This window comes from Aspergillus ochraceoroseus (genome assembly GCF_002846915.1).
Source record: "Aspergillus ochraceoroseus IBT 24754 chromosome Unknown P175scaffold_4, whole genome shotgun sequence".
Lineage (NCBI taxonomy): Eukaryota > Fungi > Ascomycota > Eurotiomycetes > Eurotiales > Aspergillaceae > Aspergillus > Aspergillus ochraceoroseus.
In genome coordinates this window covers 191558-211366 of record NW_024468479.1, presented here as the reverse complement: position 1 = coordinate 211366, position 19809 = coordinate 191558, and the positions used below count along the sequence as shown (strand labels likewise).

The following is a 19809-nucleotide window of genomic DNA, read 5'->3' as shown; positions in this document are numbered from 1 at the left end:
ATTAAACCTGCCAACCAACGAGCAGGAGCAGCAGCCACATGCACCAACTAATACCAGAGTAATTAAGATCGATCCCCGTTCAATACCACCTACCGGAGTACGTCTGATCACCTGCACACTCTATTTAATGACTGCAAGACAAAACACCGAGGCAGTGGCATCCTTCACCCTACCTAGTGTGTGTTAATTAATGTGGGGATTCATTCCTAGGGGTATGTCGTATTTTAGAATCGTTTCCAGGTCCCTGCATGCAACATGAAGGGTCTGTCTGGGTGCGTTTCTCGTGCCGTGAAGCTCTAGGATTCGTCCCTTGTGAATGGCACGCGGAGGAATGTGGTGGATCTGGAAACCCGCCATTTTCAAGGGGCCAGCCAAACGTCGACGGGATTTCTGCAGTTTACGCCTTGTCAGGATAGAAGTATATACGGATCAGTACTTAGCTCACACTAGAAGATTAATCAATATCAATGGGTTGAGTTTATGTTGGGTGGACGCTAGGATACGGGTAAATGAGAACGAATGGCAATATTTACTAGCAAACTCGGAGAAAAAAGAAGAATCTAACGCTAATTCCAAATACATAATGACAAGAAAAAGAAAAAAGAAAAGGTCAATTTCTCGCAGTCAGAGGATCCAATCTGCTGCAGGTTGAGAGAGAGAGAGAGAGAGAGAGAGGGAGGAATCGGTCCATCCGTGTACAGGGATGACATATGGCTGTCAAATATCCAGGCTCTATTTCCGCTGTTCGCTCAGAATGATAACATGCTCCTCGTCAAGCTCCTGGCCGTCGTCGAAGATTCGATTCCTCCGTGTATTTTGCACAAGCCCATTGCATTTGGTGACGCCGAATGCCATCAGCAGCCACATCACGCCCACGACCAGGATATGGACGGCCGCAATCCACACAATGCCCAAGTCCGAAGTCCCCATCACAAACACAAATCCAAACTTGGTAAAGGGCTCGCTGTCGGCCTTGGTGGTAAATATCAGAAGGGTGATCAAAACGGCCAGGACCAGCGTCATCACCAGCGATATCCCGGTACAGGCAGCGGCGACGAGGAGCGGAGCCCGGTATCCAAAGGCGCCCGAGATCCCCATTGCTACCACGGCAAATGTGCTCAGGATCGCAAGGATAAAGAAAACCTGGGAGCAGCGGAGTTTGGTACGGCAGCTCGACATCGTGTCCTTGTAGGCATCTGAGAATTCGGTCGAGGTGCTGTTGTTGTCGAGGACGGGGGAGATCTCCAGGTCCTTAGCGTAGTCCCAGCCACTCTTGGGGTAGATTGTTTTGTTTCCCGTTGTGATTGCGTAGTTCCAGAGATAGAACGCATATTGGTCGGCCAGCTGGAGGTTCGCCGCCGTGAGGTTTCCGGAATGCGAAGTCGCTGATGGAAGGGTGAAGTTGGCGAGATCCTGCACCGGAACTGAGATTTGGACGGTGCTTAAATCAAAAATAGGGCCCATGAAAGGCCCAGGGATACCGTTGATTCCGATGATGAATAGCATGCATAGGGATCCAAACATCATCCCGAAAGGGGTCATGACCGAGAGGCCATTTTTAATCCGTTGGAAATTCATGATAAAAATAATCTTGGCCCTTTTTTTTCTTTTTTTTTTCAATTGAAAAGAAGAAGATCTAGAGAATAGACGAGAGCAGTGAGGAATAGCAGGGACTAGCCAATTTATCGGCAGAATGGGTGGCAGAGATGCCTTTTATAAGGACCTCTTTGTCACACAGCTACTACACTTAGTGTTAGAGAAATGCATGTCTTTCCTGGGATTAATTCAACCGGAGACTAGGCATCCTCGAAAATCAACATTCAAGCTACGTCTGTGGTACTGGTGATTGCCCTACGCTTTACTTAGTCTGCTGGCGATCATGGTATACAGCCCATGACAGGGACCACGGTGGGAATTGATCCACCAATCCGTTCGTCTGGGTTTTTTTTTTTTTTTTTCTACTTTCTGCCTATTTCTCCACTGAAGGGGGCTGGCGATCCCTCTTGGAGACCATGTCAAGACAATGATGGATATAACAAGCCGTGCGGCTGTCCATGTCTATATTAGGGTCTTGAAGACAAGGCCTCCCCCAATAGGCCATGCATACGGTCTATCTTGACACTGTCGGGGACACAAGAAGCATGAAGAATGCTTGGATAAACAGTGGTTTACAGAGAGTAGCCAGCTTCCCCCATCTGGCCCATGCAGCTTGCTGGGACGTTGAAGGTAAAGTATTAGGCTAGAATAGAACGAATTGCAGATCCACCTACGGAGTCTCAATCAAATTCACCCACCAAGTTTAGGCGTCTTTAATTACCAAGGGATCGTCCTGTTCGAGCCCTAAGTCCATAAGCCCTCAACCCGACGGACGATTCAATTCACACTCTGCAGAACTAAACTTTGATCAAGGCAACTTTAAAAATTCCAAACTGATCCTAAAAGATTCCATTCGGCTTCGTACTCGGGTTCGCTATCGCATTTCAAGTTGGTTTTAAAATTGGCGCCGGCGATGCACCGTTAGTTATGTATGCTTCCGCGTCCAAAAATAACATTAGAATCCTGTGCTATAGCATGTAGACCCCGAGGAGATCGCCGCCCCCTCAATTGTCACCAGTAACGAGCGGGCAATAGAAATAGGTCGGGGAAGATTGCAACGCTATGGAGCCAAATATCTGTTAGCCGTCACATCGACACCGGGGAACCTCGATTTGCCGTCCCCAGTATATCACTTTCCATCTCCCACGTTTCCGAGTGAAGCGAGCCCTATTGTTTTGGTTAGACTGTTTTGACTGTCGGGATGGGATGGCGAAAGGTGTCAGATGAAGAAGGGGTTGCCATCCCTAAATAGTTCACCCACCTCGAATATTCACATTGAAACATTTATCAATCGGCTCTCCCCGTCGTCGCGATAGACACTTCTTCATTCTTTTATACTCTGGTTTTTGATACAAGCTGTTGCCGGGTTTTGAGTATAGTTGACAACGTCCCCCCCCCCCCCCCCCCCAACTTTCATCTTCACGCAAGCCAAGACGGCAGCAATCTTGGAGAAATTTGAGTAATCTGCATAATCATCAAGTAGTTTAAGCTCGAAAGATTTTGTTAGATCTAATCTCATTCGCAACCTGTTGGAACGCTGGCTGGACCCTCTCTCGGTTTGGCCCCGAACCCGAATACGGCATACGAGACTAGATCCATGATGCTGCTTGAGGTCGTCGCTCGTTTCGAGACTTGAGATCTGTTTCCAGTACGGATTTTATCCAGGAAGAAATTCTGGAACTCCCCTTCCCCCTGGACCCGTTGGGCCACGTTAGAGACTTGAGATCTTGGGATCTCAGCTTGGCAGATAGACAGGGTGGCTGAGGCTCAATGAGATCGTACTCGGTTTTAAATGATGTAGACGTGATCTTAGGGCTGATGATGATGATGATGATGATGATGATGGAATCTGATGAAGAAAGCATAGACAAGTATATACTATAAAGTTGAACCCATGGAATGCTCTTTGAGTGAGCACGAACGGAAATTCGAATTCTAACAGCGATCGAACTGACCATTTCAAATCCTTCAAAGAGTAAAATACAAGCTTTGTTTCAAGGGTTCGGGGAAAACATACATATACATATATATCAAATATGCCTCTTTTTGATCCGAGCCACAAAACCATCGTCCATTGTGGTCAAATCCTCTTGGTGATCGTGATTATGGCCCTGTCTGGGGCTCGCCTCGTGCTCTCCGGGGGAACTGCCCGAACTGGAGCTAGCTCTATGGGACTAGGAATGGTAAATAGTCTATGATCCTATGCATTCGGGAATCTGGAGAGTTTTTTAACCTGACCTCGAACGCGTAATATAGGGCGCCAAATCCCTGGTGATTATCCTCTACCAACTGCTTTCGGAGCATGTCTCCTCCTTTAAGAAATGGGCGAGCCTGAAGGCGTATCTGATCCTGAACTCGCTGGAAATCGTGTTCTGGGCTGCCGTGATGGTTTTGGTCCTCCAAGGCAATATTCAGGTGTGCGAGGGTACGACCTGCGCTTTGGGATGGGTCGTGGTCGTGTTGTCGGTGTTGATGAGGTATGATCCGCCCAACCCAGGGAGAAAGAAAGACCCGGATGCTAATTTCCTCAGTCTTCTTTCGACCTACACAGCTACTATTTCATACATGGACTATCGATTGTATAAGGCTGGGGGGAAACATCGGGATTCTTCACTCGAAGAGGGCTATCAACTGTGATAGTAAGCCAGCAATGCTGTCCTTGGACCCTGGGTAGCAGTAGCAGATATTATTGCATAAACTACCTATGGTATTCGGATATAGAATTTGTAGAAGAGGAGGCTTTCATGCCAATCTGATCACCAAACACTGCAAAGTGGGCGTTTTTACCCCAATTCCTTGCGTGTATATATATATATATATATATACTGCATCGATTATGATTTCGTTCCGAATAAATAGTTGGATATGATTTTCCTGAACTTCTCATGCTCTTTCATAGTTGTTGGGAAGTTATAGTTAGAGAGCTTTGCGAACCCTAAATAGTTATCCGTATCGGGTAAACCCCGGGCCATCTGGGAAGGAGAAACAATGATCCGGCGGTCCCGCAGAGGCGGGGAGATGTAAAAGAATCGGGCAGTTCCTGGAGCTTGATCGATCACCGCAGCCTAGGTTTACTAGACAGGGCCTGTCAGACTTGATTCTTCATCGGTTTATGGTTTACTGAGCCCGGGGGGTTCTGTTTTCGGTCAGAATTGAACGTGGATTCAAGTCCTTTGAGCTGAGATCTCGGTGTTATTGCTCGACAGCTACAGTCCCGACCTCCGGGGATCCTTAGCCATGGCTCATATGGTCGAACTAGCTGGGGAATCTAACCCTTTGACACCGCAAAATGTCCTCAATTCCTTGATTCAAGCCGCCAGCTCCTCCCAGCAGCAGGTTCAAACGGGGACCAAACAGCTTCAGCACTGGGAGAAGCAGGAAAAATACTATACCTTCCTTCAGGTGCATCTTGACCTCATTTTCTTTCTTTCTTTCTTTCTTTCTTCCAGCTTCGCTGTAGATTGGCAGTGCTAACTCATTGCAGGATATATTTCTAGATCACTCTGTTCCACTGGAAGCCCGATATCTCTCGATTATCCAGTTGAAGAATGGCATCGACAAGTATTGGCGAAAAACAGCCCCAAAGTAGGGATTTCCTCCGTCTTGGATGGGAGACCGAATTGAAGCAGTTAAGCTAACCCCTGGAAGTGCGATTAAGAAGGATGAGAAGGACCAGATAAAAGTTAGGGCTTTACAGGCGGGTGTCATCGAACCGGCCCCTCTACTCGCCCTTCAAAATGCCCTCATGGTGGCCAAAATCATGCGGCATGAATTTCCTCAGGACTGGTGCGTATGATACTTTCATGCATCAATCTCCAAGTTCTTAAAAATGCTCATGTCACATTCATAATTCTAGGCCTGATGGGATCTCCTTGATTATATCGTTTCTCCGCTCTTCCACCCAACCCGGCGCAAACCCTTTGCAATTGCCACGGACCCTTACCATTCTATTACAAATAATTAAGGAGTTGTCAACAGCCCGACTACAAAGAAATCGTACCACCCTTCAATCTGTCTCCCCAGAGATCTTCCATATTCTCGGAGTTATATACGTGGAGAGAGTGAATAAATGGGCTGCTATATTGGAACAAGGGAGCGGGGATGAGACGGGTATGCTGGAAGCGGTTGAGCAGAGTCTCGTTGCACTTAAAGTGATCAGGCGCCTTGTTGTCGCTGGCTTCGAACATCCAAATAGGGATAAGGATGTCCAACAATTCTGGCTATTAACACATTGTCATTTTAGTCAATTCCTGTCGCTCATTAATGCTTCTGCTGTGGTGCCCGAGCAAGTGCCGAGGTTCATAGAAAAACATCTCCTGCAGCTCGCAAAGCTTCATGTCGAAATGGCCAAGGACCGGGCTGCATCTTTTGCGTTGCTTCCGGACAGCATACCACTTGTTCAATCCTACTGGACATTAGTAGTGAAACTGGGTGAAAACTACAGCCAGCTTGGAGCAGATGGCGAGTCGGAAGGCAAAACCTTTATGGAAAAAGCTGGACTCAAGGCACTCCTTTTGATTAGAGCGTGCTCGAAGATGGCTTACCATCCGGCTCAGACCTTCAGATATCAAACTGCTCAAGACAAAGAGGAGAAGAAGCAATCCATTGAGCTGATCAAGTCACAGCTTTTCACTCATGAGTTTGTGGTGCACGTCATGGAGCTTCTCGTCACCCAATTCTTCCGTCTCAGGAAAAATGACTTTCAAGAGTGGGAGGCAGACCCTGAGGAGTGGGAGCGCAAGGAGGAGGATATCGCTGAAGCCTGGGAGTTTTCGATCCGGTCTTGCTCCGAGAAGCTCTTCCTAGACCTCGTCATCCATTTCAAGGATCTACTAATCCCACGCCTTCTCAATGTCTTCTATTCATTCGCAAGTGAGTTTCAGCTCCGCAACAACCCCTTCCCAAGCTTAATCACTAATGAAGTTAATTCCGGTCCTAGGCCCTGACAATCGGGATGTGTTGTTGAAGGATTCCCTATACTCTGCTATTGGGTTGTCTGCAGCCACCTTGGAGCAGCACTTAGACTTCGACGATTTCCTCCAGAGGACTCTCGTTCCCGAAGTTCAGATCCAGGAGCCCGGGTATAACCTAATTCGAAGGAGGGTCTCTATTCTTCTGGGCCAATGGGTACCAATCAAGTCCGGCGAATTGAACCAGGATGCTATCTACCAAATCTTCCAGCACTTGCTGAACAAGCAAGACCAACTGAATGATCTAGTAGTCCGAGTTACCGCAGGAAGACAGCTCAGACAGGTGTTTGACTCTTTTGAGTTTTCAGCGGCAGGATTCATGCCCTATGCCCCATCTATCCTCCAGAGTCTTGTGGCTCTCGTTCAAGAAGTTGAGCTCTCAGAGACTAAAATGGGGCTCCTGGATACTGTCCGTATGGCAGTAGTAAGACTGGAAGATCATGTCAGTGTTCCCCAAACAAAAACCTGCGTAAATTCGTATTCTAACCACCTCAAGATCGCACCATTTTCGGACCAAATTCTATCCTTGCTACCGCCACTGTGGGAGAACTCCGGCGAGGAGCATTTAATGAAACAAGCTATCCTCACTTTACTTTCGTCGCTAATATACTCGCTTAAGCATGAGTCAACAAAATACCACTCTCTTATTCTGCCTCTGATCCAAAATTCAGTCGAGCCCGGCTCCGTACGGCTAACCCCATCTCCGTCAAAAAGAAACAGATACTAATCCCAACCCCAGGAAACCCTGCTCTATCTCCTAGACGAGGCCCTGGAGCTCTGGAGCTCCATCCTCATGCAAACGCCCGCCCCCGCATCCCAGGAAATCCTCTCTCTCATCCCGTCCCTATATCCCATCTTCGAAGCCGCAATCGACAGCGTCCCACAGGCGCTCCAAATCGCCGAGTCCTACATCCTCCTCGCCCCCCAGGAAATTCTCAGTGACCGCGTCCGCTTCCCCCTCCTTGTCTCGTTTGAGACCCTCCTCAAAGCCACCACCCGCCAACGCCTTGGTATCGTGCCGCGTCTCGTCGAGCTCATGATCCGTGGCGCCAACACTGTCGACAACGGCAGCGAAACCACCTACAGCGTCATTATCCGCTCCCTCCTCGACAGCTCCTTCCTCCCAGCTCTCCTCGAGGGCCTCCACTCCGCCCACGAGGCCAGCCAAACCACCGGCCCTAACAAAAAGCAGACGAATGTCTACGGCGTCGTCGAAACAGATTACTTCTCCGTCCTCGCCCGTCTCGCCCTCGCATATCCCCGGCTTTTTGTCGCCGCCCTGGCCACGGCAACAAACACATCCCCCGACACCCCACAGGACGTCCTCTCCTGGCTCCTCTCGGAATGGTTCCTCCACTACGATAACATCGGCAGCGCCACGCAGAAGAAACTCCACGCTCTCGCTCTCACCCAGCTTCTCACTCTCAACGGCCCCAACTCCCAACCCCCACCTTACATTCTCAACCACCTCCAGTCCTACCTGAACATCTGGACCGACATCGTTACCGAACTCGCAGACGGCGTGGCGGAGGGCGCCGACCCCAATGACCCCCATGGTGGTGACTACTTAATCTACTGGAACAATGCGGGCACGGGTAAATTCGACGAGAACGAGCCGCCTGAGAACACCCGAAAACGCGAATGGGAGCGCTCCGATATCCTGCACAAGATTAATATGCGCGACTTTATTCGCGAGCGGCTGCAGTCGTTAATTGTGGGTTGTGGAGGGGAGCAGCAGTTCCAGGACGAGTGGCTGCTCAATGTGGATCGCGAGGTTGTCGCTGCGTTTGGGGCCTTGGGATTGATTTGACCATGATTGATTTTCTTCTCCTTTATTCTCTCTCTCTCTCTCTCTCTCTCTCTCTCTCTCTCTCTCTCTCTCTCTCTCTCTCTCTCTCTCGCATTCTTCAATTTTCAATTCTATGTGCATCTGTGCAAAGCTTCCAGTGCATTTTTTTTTATTCGTGTTGCATCATATTTAGATCATATGGATTATCCCTATGATGCCATCGCTTGATCGGTCCAATACCTTTCTTTCTAGCTCAAAATACCCCTATAGATGAAGCATGTCAAATACGAATATGTTTATGAGTCTATTCTGTAATTCTCAAACTGGACCAATCGTTGATAAGGATAAGAAGAGAAAAAAAAAGGCGTAAAAAAGGAACAACGAAAACAAAAATAGCTTGATTTAAGCGCACTGGCCAGGGAATTGCCTGTCCGTCAAAGGTTGAGGGAAAACGCCATTGTCAAGCAAGTCCTGCATATCCCAGCCAGGGGCACCCTCGGTTTTCCAAGTCCAAAACACCCAGCCGGTTCTCATCTCGAATGCATCCAGCTGGGCTTCAATGAAGCGACGGGTATCAACCAACCCTTCAGAACCCAGTTCAACCACGCTACCCACATCCTTACCATCACAGTCGCCGATGTGGGAGCTGCCGGGCAGGCTGCCATCGTATCGGGCGCCAATTCCCCTGCCATTAAGGTGCTTGGCACAATCAGTAAGGGCACCAGTCCACTCACCCACAATGACTGGCTTGTCTGTTGCTTCGAGGTGCTGAATTCCAAAGGAACAAGCAAAGCCTACGTGGCTATCAATATCCATGGCAACCTGTCCATTATCGAAGACCTCGTAATGGTGGGTATCCATCACAGCCTCCTCCCCAGTCATGAAGCCGTTCCAGCTTTCCACTGCATTAAATCCGTCGTGCAGGACAAGAGCAGCGTCGGGATTGTTCTCCTGTACTTTAGCTAGGGCCTCGCTATAGTACTCCTTGAGTTCGTCTAGGTTAACACCGCCGGGAATGCTGGGTTCATTGAGTGCCTCGATGGCGGTCACAACATCAGCATTCCCAGCGAGGTAGCGCTGAGCCAGAAGCTCAAAGGCGTAAATTGTTTGTTCAACAGTGTCTCTTTGTTGCCACTCAATTGGTCCTTTACGTCCACTATTATCGAATCCGTTTTGGGAACCCGGTGCTGATGCAACAATCAGTGAAAACCGAGCATTGTGAGTTTATGTCAGGTACTTACCGCCATGTAGGTCAACAATCACCTTCAGTCCGGCATCCCTAGCCCAGGTGATGGCATCGTCTAGGAAATCCAACTGGCCACTAACATATGGTTCTCCGTCAAGTGGAGTAACCGCCCAATAGCCAACAGGGATTCGGACGTGATTCAAACCTGCCGCAGCAATACGATGGAAATCATCCTCGGTGATGAACGAGCTCCAATGCGCTTCAAGTTGAGCTTGGGCCTCATCTTCCCCCAGGGTAGCAGTCAGTGTGAACTCATCCACTACATGTTCTGGAGCTCCATCAAAGAAGGAGGGAGTAATCCAAGGCTCCAGGACAAGCCAACCACCTAAATTAACACCACGGACCGGGTCGGCCTTGTAGTTAAAGGATGTATCACGAGCTTGAATGCGGCTATCCCAATAATTAGCACCACATGCGAAACAATGTAATGAGCAGAAGTAACGAACAGGCGAGCGGCTGGTGCACCGACTGCCATAAAGGCAAGCGCCAGAAGCGCGTTCTGTGAGAGCTTGGAATACATTCCGAGAGCACGCAAGCTTTCAGACGAATACTGGGAGGCTGGGTTAGAGAATGGGATCTGATGATAATCTTTGTTGTCTGGAATGGAAATCGACTGGTTTAAGTAAAACGATCGCTGAGCCCTGCGTTAGCAGTTTATGCAAGCAGCCTATAGTGCCCGGGTCTGCAGTGTTTAAATTAGCTGTACTGTTTTCGGGCAATTTTTATACCAAGTTGGGATGATCACCTGCCTGAAGAGGTTGCGGCTGTGGGGGATATGCCGGAAGCAGGGATGAATTATTTGTATAATAGGCCACAGATTTGCCCCACGAGCGGGTGATCAATAGGAAGGCCTTTCTTGCTTTGTTCTCAGGTTGTTGGCAATGCCACAACACGACGTTGAAAGGCAATGTTCTGATCCAAGAAGTACAGTGCCCGTTTGCGACCAATAATGAATATGAACTTGTATTGCTGGAAGAGAATGTCAAGGATTTTATGATAGAGAATAAAAACACTTCACAAGAGAAGTTAGTGAAGAGAGAGTATAGTCTTCAAGTGAGATGTAAGGAATCATTCTGATTGTTTATTTCTTCATCTTGGTTGCTGCCCTGGCTTGTATTCAGGGAAAGAACGTCCGTCCTTCCTCAGCCTGCAGGAACAGGGTTGGAAAGCGCTTCGGGGGATTGTCTTTAGAGCACATTATGAGCTAGATTCATCCATAGCAATCTATGCTTCTCTTAGTTCTATGTTACTAGCTAGGGAAAGAGCATGGTAGTTCTAACCTGGAGTCAAAAACTTGGTTGTCGTCAATGGCGACCCCGATGCAGTCGAGAGACATGTAAGATCATTCATGCGTATCTTGGGAAGGATGCATTGCAAGATTCTGGGGATTATGAGCCCGCTGCATTCGGAAGCTGCGAAGAAAAAACATTCTCAACAAAATAACCAAAATCTAAAGAGATGAAGAAGAAAAGAACCTGAGTCGATTTGATCGATGGCCGAATCCGGCAACTATCACGTGGACAGAAAAGCCGGTGTCCGTGCAGTACAATACCATACCGTATTATATACAAGCAATTAGACAGATCGAACATGACAACCGCCCACAACGTCTTCCCAACAAAGCTGGCCGAGAGCATGAAAGGGCCACCAAGGGAAGAATTGTCCAGTTATTTGATAATGCCCTGCTAGAAAACTGACCGCAGGAAGCTTTCGGTTTAGTTGCAAGAACAAAAGACGGTAATTTCCCGCAACTCCAACTCAATCTGAGGATTCCCTCCTCGCGGCCAATGCAGATGATGATGATAATGATGATTAGGGTCTAGACCACGGCCGAGTAGCCACTCTGAAACAGTCCAAAAGTATCGAGATACGACGAGTCATGAATTACATATCAATTTGATGTTTTCATCAGGGTCAAAGGGACCACAGTCAAACGCGGGAGTTAGGGGGAGCCATTCGGCGTTGAGAGTCCGGCCTCGGTATCATGAGGAATGCGGAGAATCAATCCCCAAGTGACGTATAGAGTACCGTTGCAGACCATTCATATACATCCAATCATGGCTGAAGGGATTGGATGAGCTCAAAAGCCTCAGACACCGGAGGGGACATGCATACATATTCCGTGCTGGGGTGAATGACAAGGGCATCGACTACAGGGTCTTGACTATCTACCGTATGTGGTTACAGCCACTTGGTTCAGAGAGAAATATTTCGATCTGAGCTTGGTCAATGACTGGGATCTACAAGGGAAATGGCACCAAGAGCGGGCCTGTCAAGATGCAAAACACGCGGAAATAACCTCAAAAACCTGTGGAATGGGCACTAGCTCCTGGACGCAAAGCTCCTTCAGGGCGGATAATTGTGCACGGGCACCAGCAGCATTGATTCCCTTGAACCCGACGTTTCCACACCGGCCTACCATGCATTGAATGGGGGAAGGCACCGTCTAGACCGAACTTTATACTGAGGGGAATGTGAGGGGTCGCGAATAGTGTGAATTGGCAGGGACAGAAGTGATGGGTATCCTGACCAAGGTGCTCATGGTTCGAAAAATGCACTTCCCCAACCGGTAATATGCAGAATTGTGTGATCAAGTCGACGTCATTCATCTATTCTTGCATTTGGCCTCCAGGCTCCCAGCCCGTTAGGGTAATAATGCGGAGCACCTAAGAGACGTTGATGCCGGATAATATCCGGAGACCAAGTGGATCCGGAAGTTGGAAGCAAGCCACAAATAATTTCTCGTCCTCCCAACAACAAAAATATGCAGCTTAGCTTCTTCATATTAATAATAAGGATTTTCTCTTTACATTTCCGTGCATTTCAGAGTCATCTGAAGCATGAAAAACGCAAGCCCTTGACGCAAGATGCTCTTTCTCCTTTAGCGTTTGAAGACTTGCCGAAATCCTATGGCGCTGATCCCACTATTAATTAAGTACCCTAAACTAGTAGTAGTAGAGCAGTCCACCATTGACGGAACCTTTATGAAGTACGGAGTAGATAGGGAGGTGGGAAAAAAAAAAAAAAAAAAAAAAAAAGACCTGGAGAGGTGAAAAAGATAAATACAGAAACAACTCACAAGACCTCATCCTAACTGTCTGTCACCTTATTGGGTAGGAAAAAACCGGAGAGCTCACTAGGGATCAGGCCATACCAAGCGGCCAAGCAAGCCCCATCGTCAGGAATCATAACACCAAAGAAGCCCACTCGGCGTCCAGCAAAGGTTGTTCTCCATGCGCAATCACACGATCATCGCGTCTAGCTGTTAAAATCATGAGTCAAAGGCTTTGAGCCTTCAATAGTTCCTTCTGGTCTAATCCTTTTTTACGCTAGAATGGTTCGGCTCTTTCAGGAACTCAACCAGCATCAGATCATATTGTATCATTATCCACCGAGAATCCCGGCTTGTGCTCGGAAACTAGGGCATACTTCGGCTTTAATTGTATGTTCATAGTGAGTGCTGGTGATGAATGGGTGCTCCGGATCTGGCATTATTTTTGTACTGGAAGATAGCTATTATTAGCAATTGTCGAAGAGATGGGATGGAGTGAGGAAGTACCTCTGGGATTCTAGGTCATTTCTTTATGACACAGATGCGAGGCAGGGGGGGAAAGTCAACTGAACTGACGCAATTGATTCGATACCCATCCAAGACAACATCATCCAGCCGAGATGAAAGCTTTGATAAAAGAAGAAGAAGTTGGAGATGCATCAAATTGTGAGGTTGAGTCCTGGGTGATGGACAGATCCAATCGGACCCGCGATTCCACATGTAGCTCGGTATATCCTGAGTGCTATTGGTCAAGCCTCCTCAGTAGGATGAATCCATTTCCTGTTCTCCGCCGTTTTCTTCGAGAAGAAGTCAAGAATTTCATCGTTATTACCCGGCGTAGTCTTCTAAACGAGGTTCATTGGGTCTGTATGGAGAAATCAGACCAGCCTAGGACCGTAAACTTTCCCTAGTCTTCTCTAACGTTATCCGTCAAGCTCCCTGTGCCCACTCCTTGTGATACGTTTTTTTTCTTTTCTTTTCTCACAGTCCGAAACACAGCTTTTTTTTTTTAGTTCGCTCCGGTCCCTAGTTGGAATTATCAGAATCCGGTGGTGAAAAATGGATCCCCATTTTACTCTGTACGGGACTCGTTCCCAGCGCGTGGAGGGAGATTCGAGTTTTCGGTGGGGAGATGGATGGCTCTGATCCATCTGTAGATATCGCAAGCTCCCCCCTCCTTCTCTCTCTCGCACATATAAGACCGTACGATCTCTCCTGGATTCCATGATTATCTACGTACTCCATTCATCATCTCCAATCTTCTTTTCATCCTAGTTCAAGGCTGAAGCTTAAACCTTGGAACATCCTTGATCGATCTTGGTTCCACCGTATATTCCAAACACCTACCTTGACGTCAACTACAAAGCCTATCATAAGTTCATCATGGAGTTCACGTTCGACGGTCGACCCATGAAGCATGTGGACCGAAAATCTCTCTATACGAGGCTGGAAACTCGGATCAATTATCTGAAAGATTTCCTCGACTTCACCTCAAGTATGTCCTCCGTTTGCTTTTCCTCACTTCATCACTGAGCCCGGTACTGATCTCCTTCGACAGGTGATGCTGAAGCCTTAGCATGGGGCTCAAAGTACATCAAGACCTTAATCCCTGCCGTCGTCAACCTGGTATACCGCAAGCTCCTGGAGACAGATATCACGGCCCGCGCCTTTCACACTCGAGACACCTCCGTCGAGACCCCAGTAGAAGACTTCTTCCATGAGGATAGCCCGCAGATCCAACGGCGAAAGATGTTTCTGCGGTGGTATCTGACCAAGATCTGCTCTGACCCCACCCACATGGATTTTTGGCGATACCTGAACAAAGTCGGGTGAGTTATCCTTGCCTTTCTCCGAAGGAAACGAGCGTTCGCTAATAAAGTAGATTGATGCATGTCGCCCAGGAGCGTCTACACAAGCTCAATATCGAATACGTTCACATGGGTGCTTGTCTGGGATATATTCAAGACGTCTTCACCGAAGCCCTCCTCTCCCACCCGACTCTCTCTATCACCCGCAAGACAGCCTTGATCCGAGCTATTAGCAAGATCATCTGGATCCAGAATGACCTCATTGCCAAGTGGCGCATCCGTGATGGCGAGGAGTACGCCGATGAAATGTCCGAGATCAATCTCGATGATAAGGAGGGTTATTTGGGCGAGAAGAAGATCCTTGGGGATAGCTCATCGGCCAGTTCGAGCGACGACGACCGGGCGAGTATTATCAGCAGCATTGCGCCCAGTATCGCCCCCTCCACAGCATCAGCGTGTCCCTTTGCGGAAATGACAAAACCTGCCACAAACACCAAGATCTGGGCGGGGAAATAGTTCCGGCTACTATTTCGACATAGTACGCCAGGCGCGGAAAGGTACACGGGATAAAAAGCATGGCGGGTTTTTCTGGGAATACATATATATATGACATTGTTTTGGATTGATATTTTGCCCCGTCAACACATCCCCCCCTTTTTTTTTGTTTTTTTTTTTTGGTTTGGAAATGCATGGATGGCGTTTGGTTCAGGTTCAGAATTTATTCAGGCTAAGAATTCATTTTTGATGCTATTTTTATCTTCAAATTTTTGTCCGGGAGATGGTACAACAACTGTACCCTCTTTTCAGCCCCAAATTTTCCGGTTCTTTTTCTCTTCGCTAACCTGCAGAAAAACAAAGTCCCTGGCATCAATTATTGCACTGGGGCCAGTACATCCACTACAGTTAGCCGCATGCCATTATTGATCTCAGATAATGGTCGAATTACCCGAAACAGGAACGATGTCGTAGATCTGTGGGACAATTATTGACGGCGATTTACTTACGAGTTACGACGGAGTAACGGAGTAGCAGGAAGCGAAGCGGCATCGAACGTGCTCGGAATACCCGCCTGATCGCCACGAGCATCTTGATTCTTTGAATCTTTTGTGCCATTGTGGTGCAATGGAAGTGGAGCAATACAACTGGTCAGTCGCTTAACCTCTTGTCTATTCATTCCCGGTACTCCGTACTCCGTACTTATCCGTTCATAGTACCTTTCCGATACTCTCTATATTGCCTATATTACAACAGCATACAATTAAATCGAAATCCGAGGGTGTTTAAACAGCTTCAACCCTCCCGCCCCTTTTTAGTCGACCCCTCCGGGCTAAGCCTCCCGTCTCGGGAAGAACAGCAGCGGCGCAAGCTGCCCACAATCACGCAATGAATCAATGAATCGAAGAGGCCCTTTCGGCATAACAATGAAGAATTGGCATGACGTCGATACTCTTTCCCCACTCAGGAGCCGAATGCCCCAAAAAAAATAATGGGGGAAACGTGCTCTCAATGCCTATCTCGTTGCCATCAGAGCAAAGCCGGCTCCAGGCACCCGAAAGCGTTGCCGAAATTCATTCCCCTCACTTCGGTGGCTGCATAGTGCATACGAGAGGAAGCGATGGCCTGTGTCGACTTGACAGGATTATTGGGCTGTCGAACTTCTTTATCGCGCTATTTGCTTTTGCATATCGCGTCCTGTGCTGTTTCAAAAAAAGAAAATAAAAATAAAAATAAATATTTCCAGTGGCTACTCGCTCTTTTTACCCTGATCAAAGTTCCCCCCCCCCCCCCCCCCCCCTGTACAAACTTGCGGCGTTGCCTTTTCCGAAGGAATAATGATCTCGAGCGATTCGAACGGTCAAAAGGCGACCATTCCGTTGCTCATCAATAATGAATCAGTCGTCACAGATACGATCTTTGAGGTGCGCAATCCGGCAACTGGCAAGGTAATTGACTACTGCGCCGGAGCATCGGTTGAAGATGCCACCCGCGCCGTGGCAGCTGCAAAGGCTGCGTTCCCGGCCTGGAGCCAAACGAATCCCTATGTGCGCCGAGACATCCTGAGCCGGGCGGCCGAGATCATGTTTCTGCGGAAAGAGGAGTTGATTCGGTATCAGATGGAGGAGACGGGCGCCGGGCGACTGTTTGTGGAAAAGACCTTCATGTTCGGAGTGGAGTTCTTGCGAGATTTTGCGGCGATGATTCCCTCGATTGAGGGCAAGGTGCCGACGGTGAACCAAGATGGAGAGGGGGCAATGGTGGTGAAGCAGCCGTATGGTGTTATTCTCGGGATCGCGCCTTGGTAAGTGGACTGACTGACTGGCTTTATGTGTGAAGGTATCTGTGTGGCCACTGACCTAGATCTTCTGTTTCTAGGAACGCCCCTTATATTCTTGGAACGCGAGCCGTGGCTCTTCCCCTGGCCGCTGGGAATACGGCGATCCTGAAAGGGTCTGAACTGTCTCCGAAATGCTTCTGGGCTCTGGGGGATATTTACCGAGAAGCCGGTCTCCCCGCCGGATGCCTAAATATCCTCTATCACCAGACCTCGGACGCGCCGGCGGTGACCAATGCCCTGATTGCCCACGCGGCCGTCCGCAAGATTAGTTTCACAGGCAGCACGCACGTTGGCTCGATTGTCGCCGCGACGGCTGGCAAATATGTCAAGCCCGTTCTGCTGGAGCTCGGTGGCAAGGCGGCTGCCATCATTTTGGACGATGCAAATTTGGCGAAGGCGGCGATGTGCTGTGCGCTGGGGGCTTTCATGCACGTAAGTTATATATATATATTTTTTTTTTTTTTTCCCTCCTGAGAAATAGCAGAGTTGTTAAAGAGGGCTAATTCCGGATTAGTCGGGTCAAATCTGCATGTCAACAGAGCGGATCGTGGTGCAGCGTGCGGTTGCAGAAAAGTTCCAGCGTTTGCTGGTCGAGGCGACGGAGAAGGTCTTTGGCCACAATGCGCCGGCACCTGTCCTGGTGGCTTCTGCGGCCGTCCAGAAGAACCGGGATTTAGTGGCGGATGCGGTGGACAAAGGGGGTCGCATCTTGTTCGGCAGCCCCAACGCGGTGGAAACATGCGAAAACAGTCTGCGACCGGTTGTGATGGGGGGGGTCACCAAAGCGATGCGCATTTACTCTACCGAGTCGTTTGGGCCAACTGTGTCCTTTCTGGTTGTGGACACCGAGGACGAAGCCATCGAGGTGGCCAACGATACAGAATACGGTCTTTCGGCGGCGGTTTTCACCAACAACCTGTTCCGTGGTCTGCGGGTCGCAAAGCAGATTGAGTCCGGGTCACTAACCCCCTCTCCTCCCCTGGCAATCCGCTGAAGCTAATTCATATTATAGCGCTGTTCACATCAACTCCCTGACGGTACATGATGAACCTACTCTTCCGCACGGGGGATGGAAGAATAGCGGGTTCGGTCGGTTCGGTGGCACCGCTGGGTATGATGAATGGTTACAAACCAAGACCATTACTTGGGTGGAATAAATATGGGACTCCGTACTCTATATCCGATTTGGTTAATGAAAATATATTATTATTATTGTTCATTGTGTAGTACCAAGTAGTACATTGTATTGTTGTACCTTGTATTCAGAAGCAACTATTAGGCCGACAAGGATACCTTAGGTAAGGTACCTATTAGATGCAGATCATTCACAGGCTAATTTAATGGACCCAATCAGACCGGAATTCATGCTCGGGTGTTATTTCTGATTCCACGGGCCAAAGTCAAGTAAATTAAATTAATCCCCTGACAGGAACGTGGATTCGGTACCTGGTACGGAGTACTGAGGTACCTGGTACTTCGGTACCTGGACGGAGTACACTGTCCAGTACTAGGTACCTGGACGGAGTACTTTCGTCCTGAAATACAATGTATTGATCTGTACATCTCAACCTTTTCTCTCTTTAACCCTAATTCCGGATATCATTCACCAACATTCCATTCCACTAACTCTAGACTAATGCAACCCCTTCCTTGGTGGTAATTTCTGGCGACCCACGGCAACATGAGCCGCAGTCTGCGATTAGAGGGAATTAACTTCCAGAAACTAGGGCCCTAGCTTCTTCTCATGGCCAACTTAACTTGAGCCCTCTCCCAGCACTGCGCCCCCTCGTTTTCTCACCTTTCTCGCTTCTCACTTTTCTCCCTGTCCTTCATTTTTGTCCCTCATTTTTGTCCTTCATTTTTGTCCCTCATTTTTGTCCCTCATTTTTGTCCCGGGCTGAAACCTCCCACCTACTCCTGTCCTTCTTTTGAAAAGTCCATTTGCACCGAAATCTCCCACTATTGTCCCTCTTTCTCGCAACTATCAACATGCGTTTCTCCATCACCACCGTCGTTTCTACGCTGTTGGCTATGGCCTCGGCCTACACGAAGCCCGACTACTCGCAGGACCCCTCGGGGAATGCTATCCTGACCCCCGGCTTGAACCAGGTCGTCCCCGCGGGCAAGCCCTTCACCATCAGCTGGAACCCCACCACCACCGGGGATATCTCTCTCGTTCTGCTTCGCGGGCCTAGCACCAACGTCGTCCCCATCGACACCCTCGCCGATAGCATCCCCAACTCGGGCAAGTTCGTCTGGACCCCCAGCACCGAACTGAAGCCCGACACCACCCACTACGGCCTCCTCTTGGTCGTCGAAGGCACCGGCCAGTATCAGTACTCCACCCAGTTTGGTCTCTCCAACCCGGACTACGAAGGTAGCCAAGGTACCTCGACTACTGCTGTGACTGTGTCCTCCTCCACCACCACCACCACCACCACCACCACCACTTCTTCTTCTTCTTCTTCTGCGTCCACCGTCGCCACCACCGAGTCCACTACTACCGAGTCGACCACCACCACTGCTCAATCCGAGACCGCCACCGCCACCACAACAGTAGTGAAGCAAACCAGCACCGAGCCCTCTACCACCCAACCCACCGAGGGGGCCCAGACCACCACTACTGCCGCCGCCGCCACCGCCGTGGCTGTAACCACCGTCAAGCAACCCGTGATTTCCACCGCCCGCACCACTCTGCAGAGCTCCACCATTCCCTCCAGCACCCCCGCAAGCACCCCCATCCAGGCCTCCGTCAAGGGATCTGCCTCCCGCAACGCCGCCATCAGCAGCTTCGGCGCCGTAGCCCTCGGGGTAGCTGCCGTTCTTGCCTTTTAACTTCTGACCCGGGAGCAAAGCAGGATGAGGAGGAAAAATGAACCGCGGCGAGAAGGGGGAGGAGGGGAATGATGTGACGTGAATGTGTCTTTGTCTGGGGCATTTTATTCTTTTTCTAATGTTCGTTTTAACTTTTGGCCTGGTTTTTTTTTTTTTTTTTTTTTTTTTTCTCCATGTA

General features: G+C 49.0%; 7 protein-coding genes across 7 annotated transcripts; 5 read left to right on the top strand and 2 right to left on the bottom strand.

Moving 5' to 3' along the window:
- Positions 1 to 732: 732 nt before the first annotated feature.
- Positions 733 to 1578, bottom strand: P175DRAFT_0531856 (SUR7/PalI family protein; the record flags this gene model as incomplete). Its single annotated transcript, XM_040899910.1, has 1 exon — positions 733 to 1578. One exon carries the CDS (start codon positions 1576 to 1578, stop codon positions 733 to 735), a length of 846 nt encoding a protein of 281 aa, XP_040751910.1.
- Positions 1579 to 3632: 2054 nt separating this feature from the next.
- P175DRAFT_0531855 (uncharacterized protein) lies at positions 3633 to 4233 on the top strand (the record flags this gene model as incomplete). Its single annotated transcript, XM_040899909.1, has 3 exons — positions 3633 to 3779; positions 3853 to 4073; positions 4128 to 4233. 3 exons carry the CDS (start codon positions 3633 to 3635, stop codon positions 4231 to 4233), a joined length of 474 nt encoding a protein of 157 aa, XP_040751909.1.
- Positions 4234 to 4654: 421 nt separating this feature from the next.
- Positions 4655 to 8461, top strand: P175DRAFT_0523418 (putative importin 11). Its single transcript, XM_040899315.1, has 6 exons — positions 4655 to 4998; positions 5081 to 5181; positions 5245 to 5382; positions 5453 to 6468; positions 6536 to 7251; positions 7306 to 8461. Exons 1-6 carry the CDS (start codon positions 4834 to 4836, stop codon positions 8374 to 8376), a joined length of 3207 nt encoding a protein of 1068 aa, XP_040751908.1. The 5' UTR covers positions 4655 to 4833; the 3' UTR covers positions 8377 to 8461.
- A 69-nt stretch (positions 8462 to 8530) lies between these two features.
- exg1 (glucan 1,3-beta-glucosidase) lies at positions 8531 to 10284 on the bottom strand. The gene is made up of 3 exons (XM_040897100.1): positions 10048 to 10284; positions 9597 to 9991; positions 8531 to 9542 (listed from the first exon to the last, which is right to left on the bottom strand). Exons 1-3 carry the CDS (start codon positions 10119 to 10121, stop codon positions 8758 to 8760), a joined length of 1254 nt encoding a protein of 417 aa, XP_040751907.1. The 5' UTR covers positions 10122 to 10284; the 3' UTR covers positions 8531 to 8757.
- A 3752-nt stretch (positions 10285 to 14036) lies between these two features.
- On the top strand, positions 14037 to 14977 carry P175DRAFT_0492865 (protoglobin family protein; the record flags this gene model as incomplete). Its single annotated transcript, XM_040895922.1, has 3 exons — positions 14037 to 14148; positions 14212 to 14482; positions 14536 to 14977. The coding sequence occupies 3 exons, from the start codon at positions 14037 to 14039 to the stop codon at positions 14975 to 14977; spliced, it is 825 nt and encodes a 274-aa protein (XP_040751906.1).
- A 1287-nt stretch (positions 14978 to 16264) lies between these two features.
- P175DRAFT_0457864 (aldehyde dehydrogenase) lies at positions 16265 to 17953 on the top strand (the record flags this gene model as incomplete). The annotated part of the gene is made up of 4 exons (XM_040894661.1): positions 16265 to 16760; positions 16835 to 17228; positions 17311 to 17753; positions 17809 to 17953. Exons 1-4 carry the CDS (start codon positions 16294 to 16296, stop codon positions 17951 to 17953), a joined length of 1449 nt encoding a protein of 482 aa, XP_040751905.1. The 5' UTR covers positions 16265 to 16293.
- Positions 17954 to 18392: 439 nt separating this feature from the next.
- On the top strand, positions 18393 to 19771 carry P175DRAFT_0501127 (GPI anchored serine-threonine rich protein). The gene has a single exon (XM_040897099.1). The coding sequence runs from the start codon at positions 18786 to 18788 to the stop codon at positions 19629 to 19631; it is 846 nt and encodes a 281-aa protein (XP_040751904.1). The 5' UTR covers positions 18393 to 18785; the 3' UTR covers positions 19632 to 19771.
- The last annotated feature ends 38 nt before the right edge of the window (positions 19772 to 19809 follow it).

What these genes read in the sequence shown, in the direction of transcription:
- P175DRAFT_0523418 (XM_040899315.1), top strand. Translation starts at nt 4,834, where the DNA reads ATGGCTCATATGGTCGAACTAGCTGGGGAATCTAACCCTTTGACACCG. An exon ending in TGGCGAAAAACAGCCCCAAA is followed by an intron (nt 5,182 to 5,244) that starts GTAGGGATTTCC and finishes AACCCCTGGAAG; the next exon opens with TGCGATTAAGAAGGATGAGA. An exon ending in CATGAATTTCCTCAGGACTG is followed by an intron (nt 5,383 to 5,452) that starts GTGCGTATGATA and finishes TCATAATTCTAG; the next exon opens with GCCTGATGGGATCTCCTTGA.
- exg1 (XM_040897100.1), bottom strand. Translation starts at nt 10,121, where the DNA reads ATGTATTCCAAGCTCTCACAGAACGCGCTTCTGGCGCTTGCCTTTATG. An exon ending in GGTGCACCAGCCGCTCGCCT is followed by an intron (nt 9,992 to 10,047) that starts GTTCGTTACTTC and finishes TTATTGGGATAG; the next exon opens with CCGCATTCAAGCTCGTGATA. An exon ending in GATTGTTGACCTACATGGCG is followed by an intron (nt 9,543 to 9,596) that starts GTAAGTACCTGA and finishes TTGTTGCATCAG; the next exon opens with CACCGGGTTCCCAAAACGGA.
- P175DRAFT_0501127 (XM_040897099.1), top strand. Translation starts at nt 18,786, where the DNA reads ATGCGTTTCTCCATCACCACCGTCGTTTCTACGCTGTTGGCTATGGCC.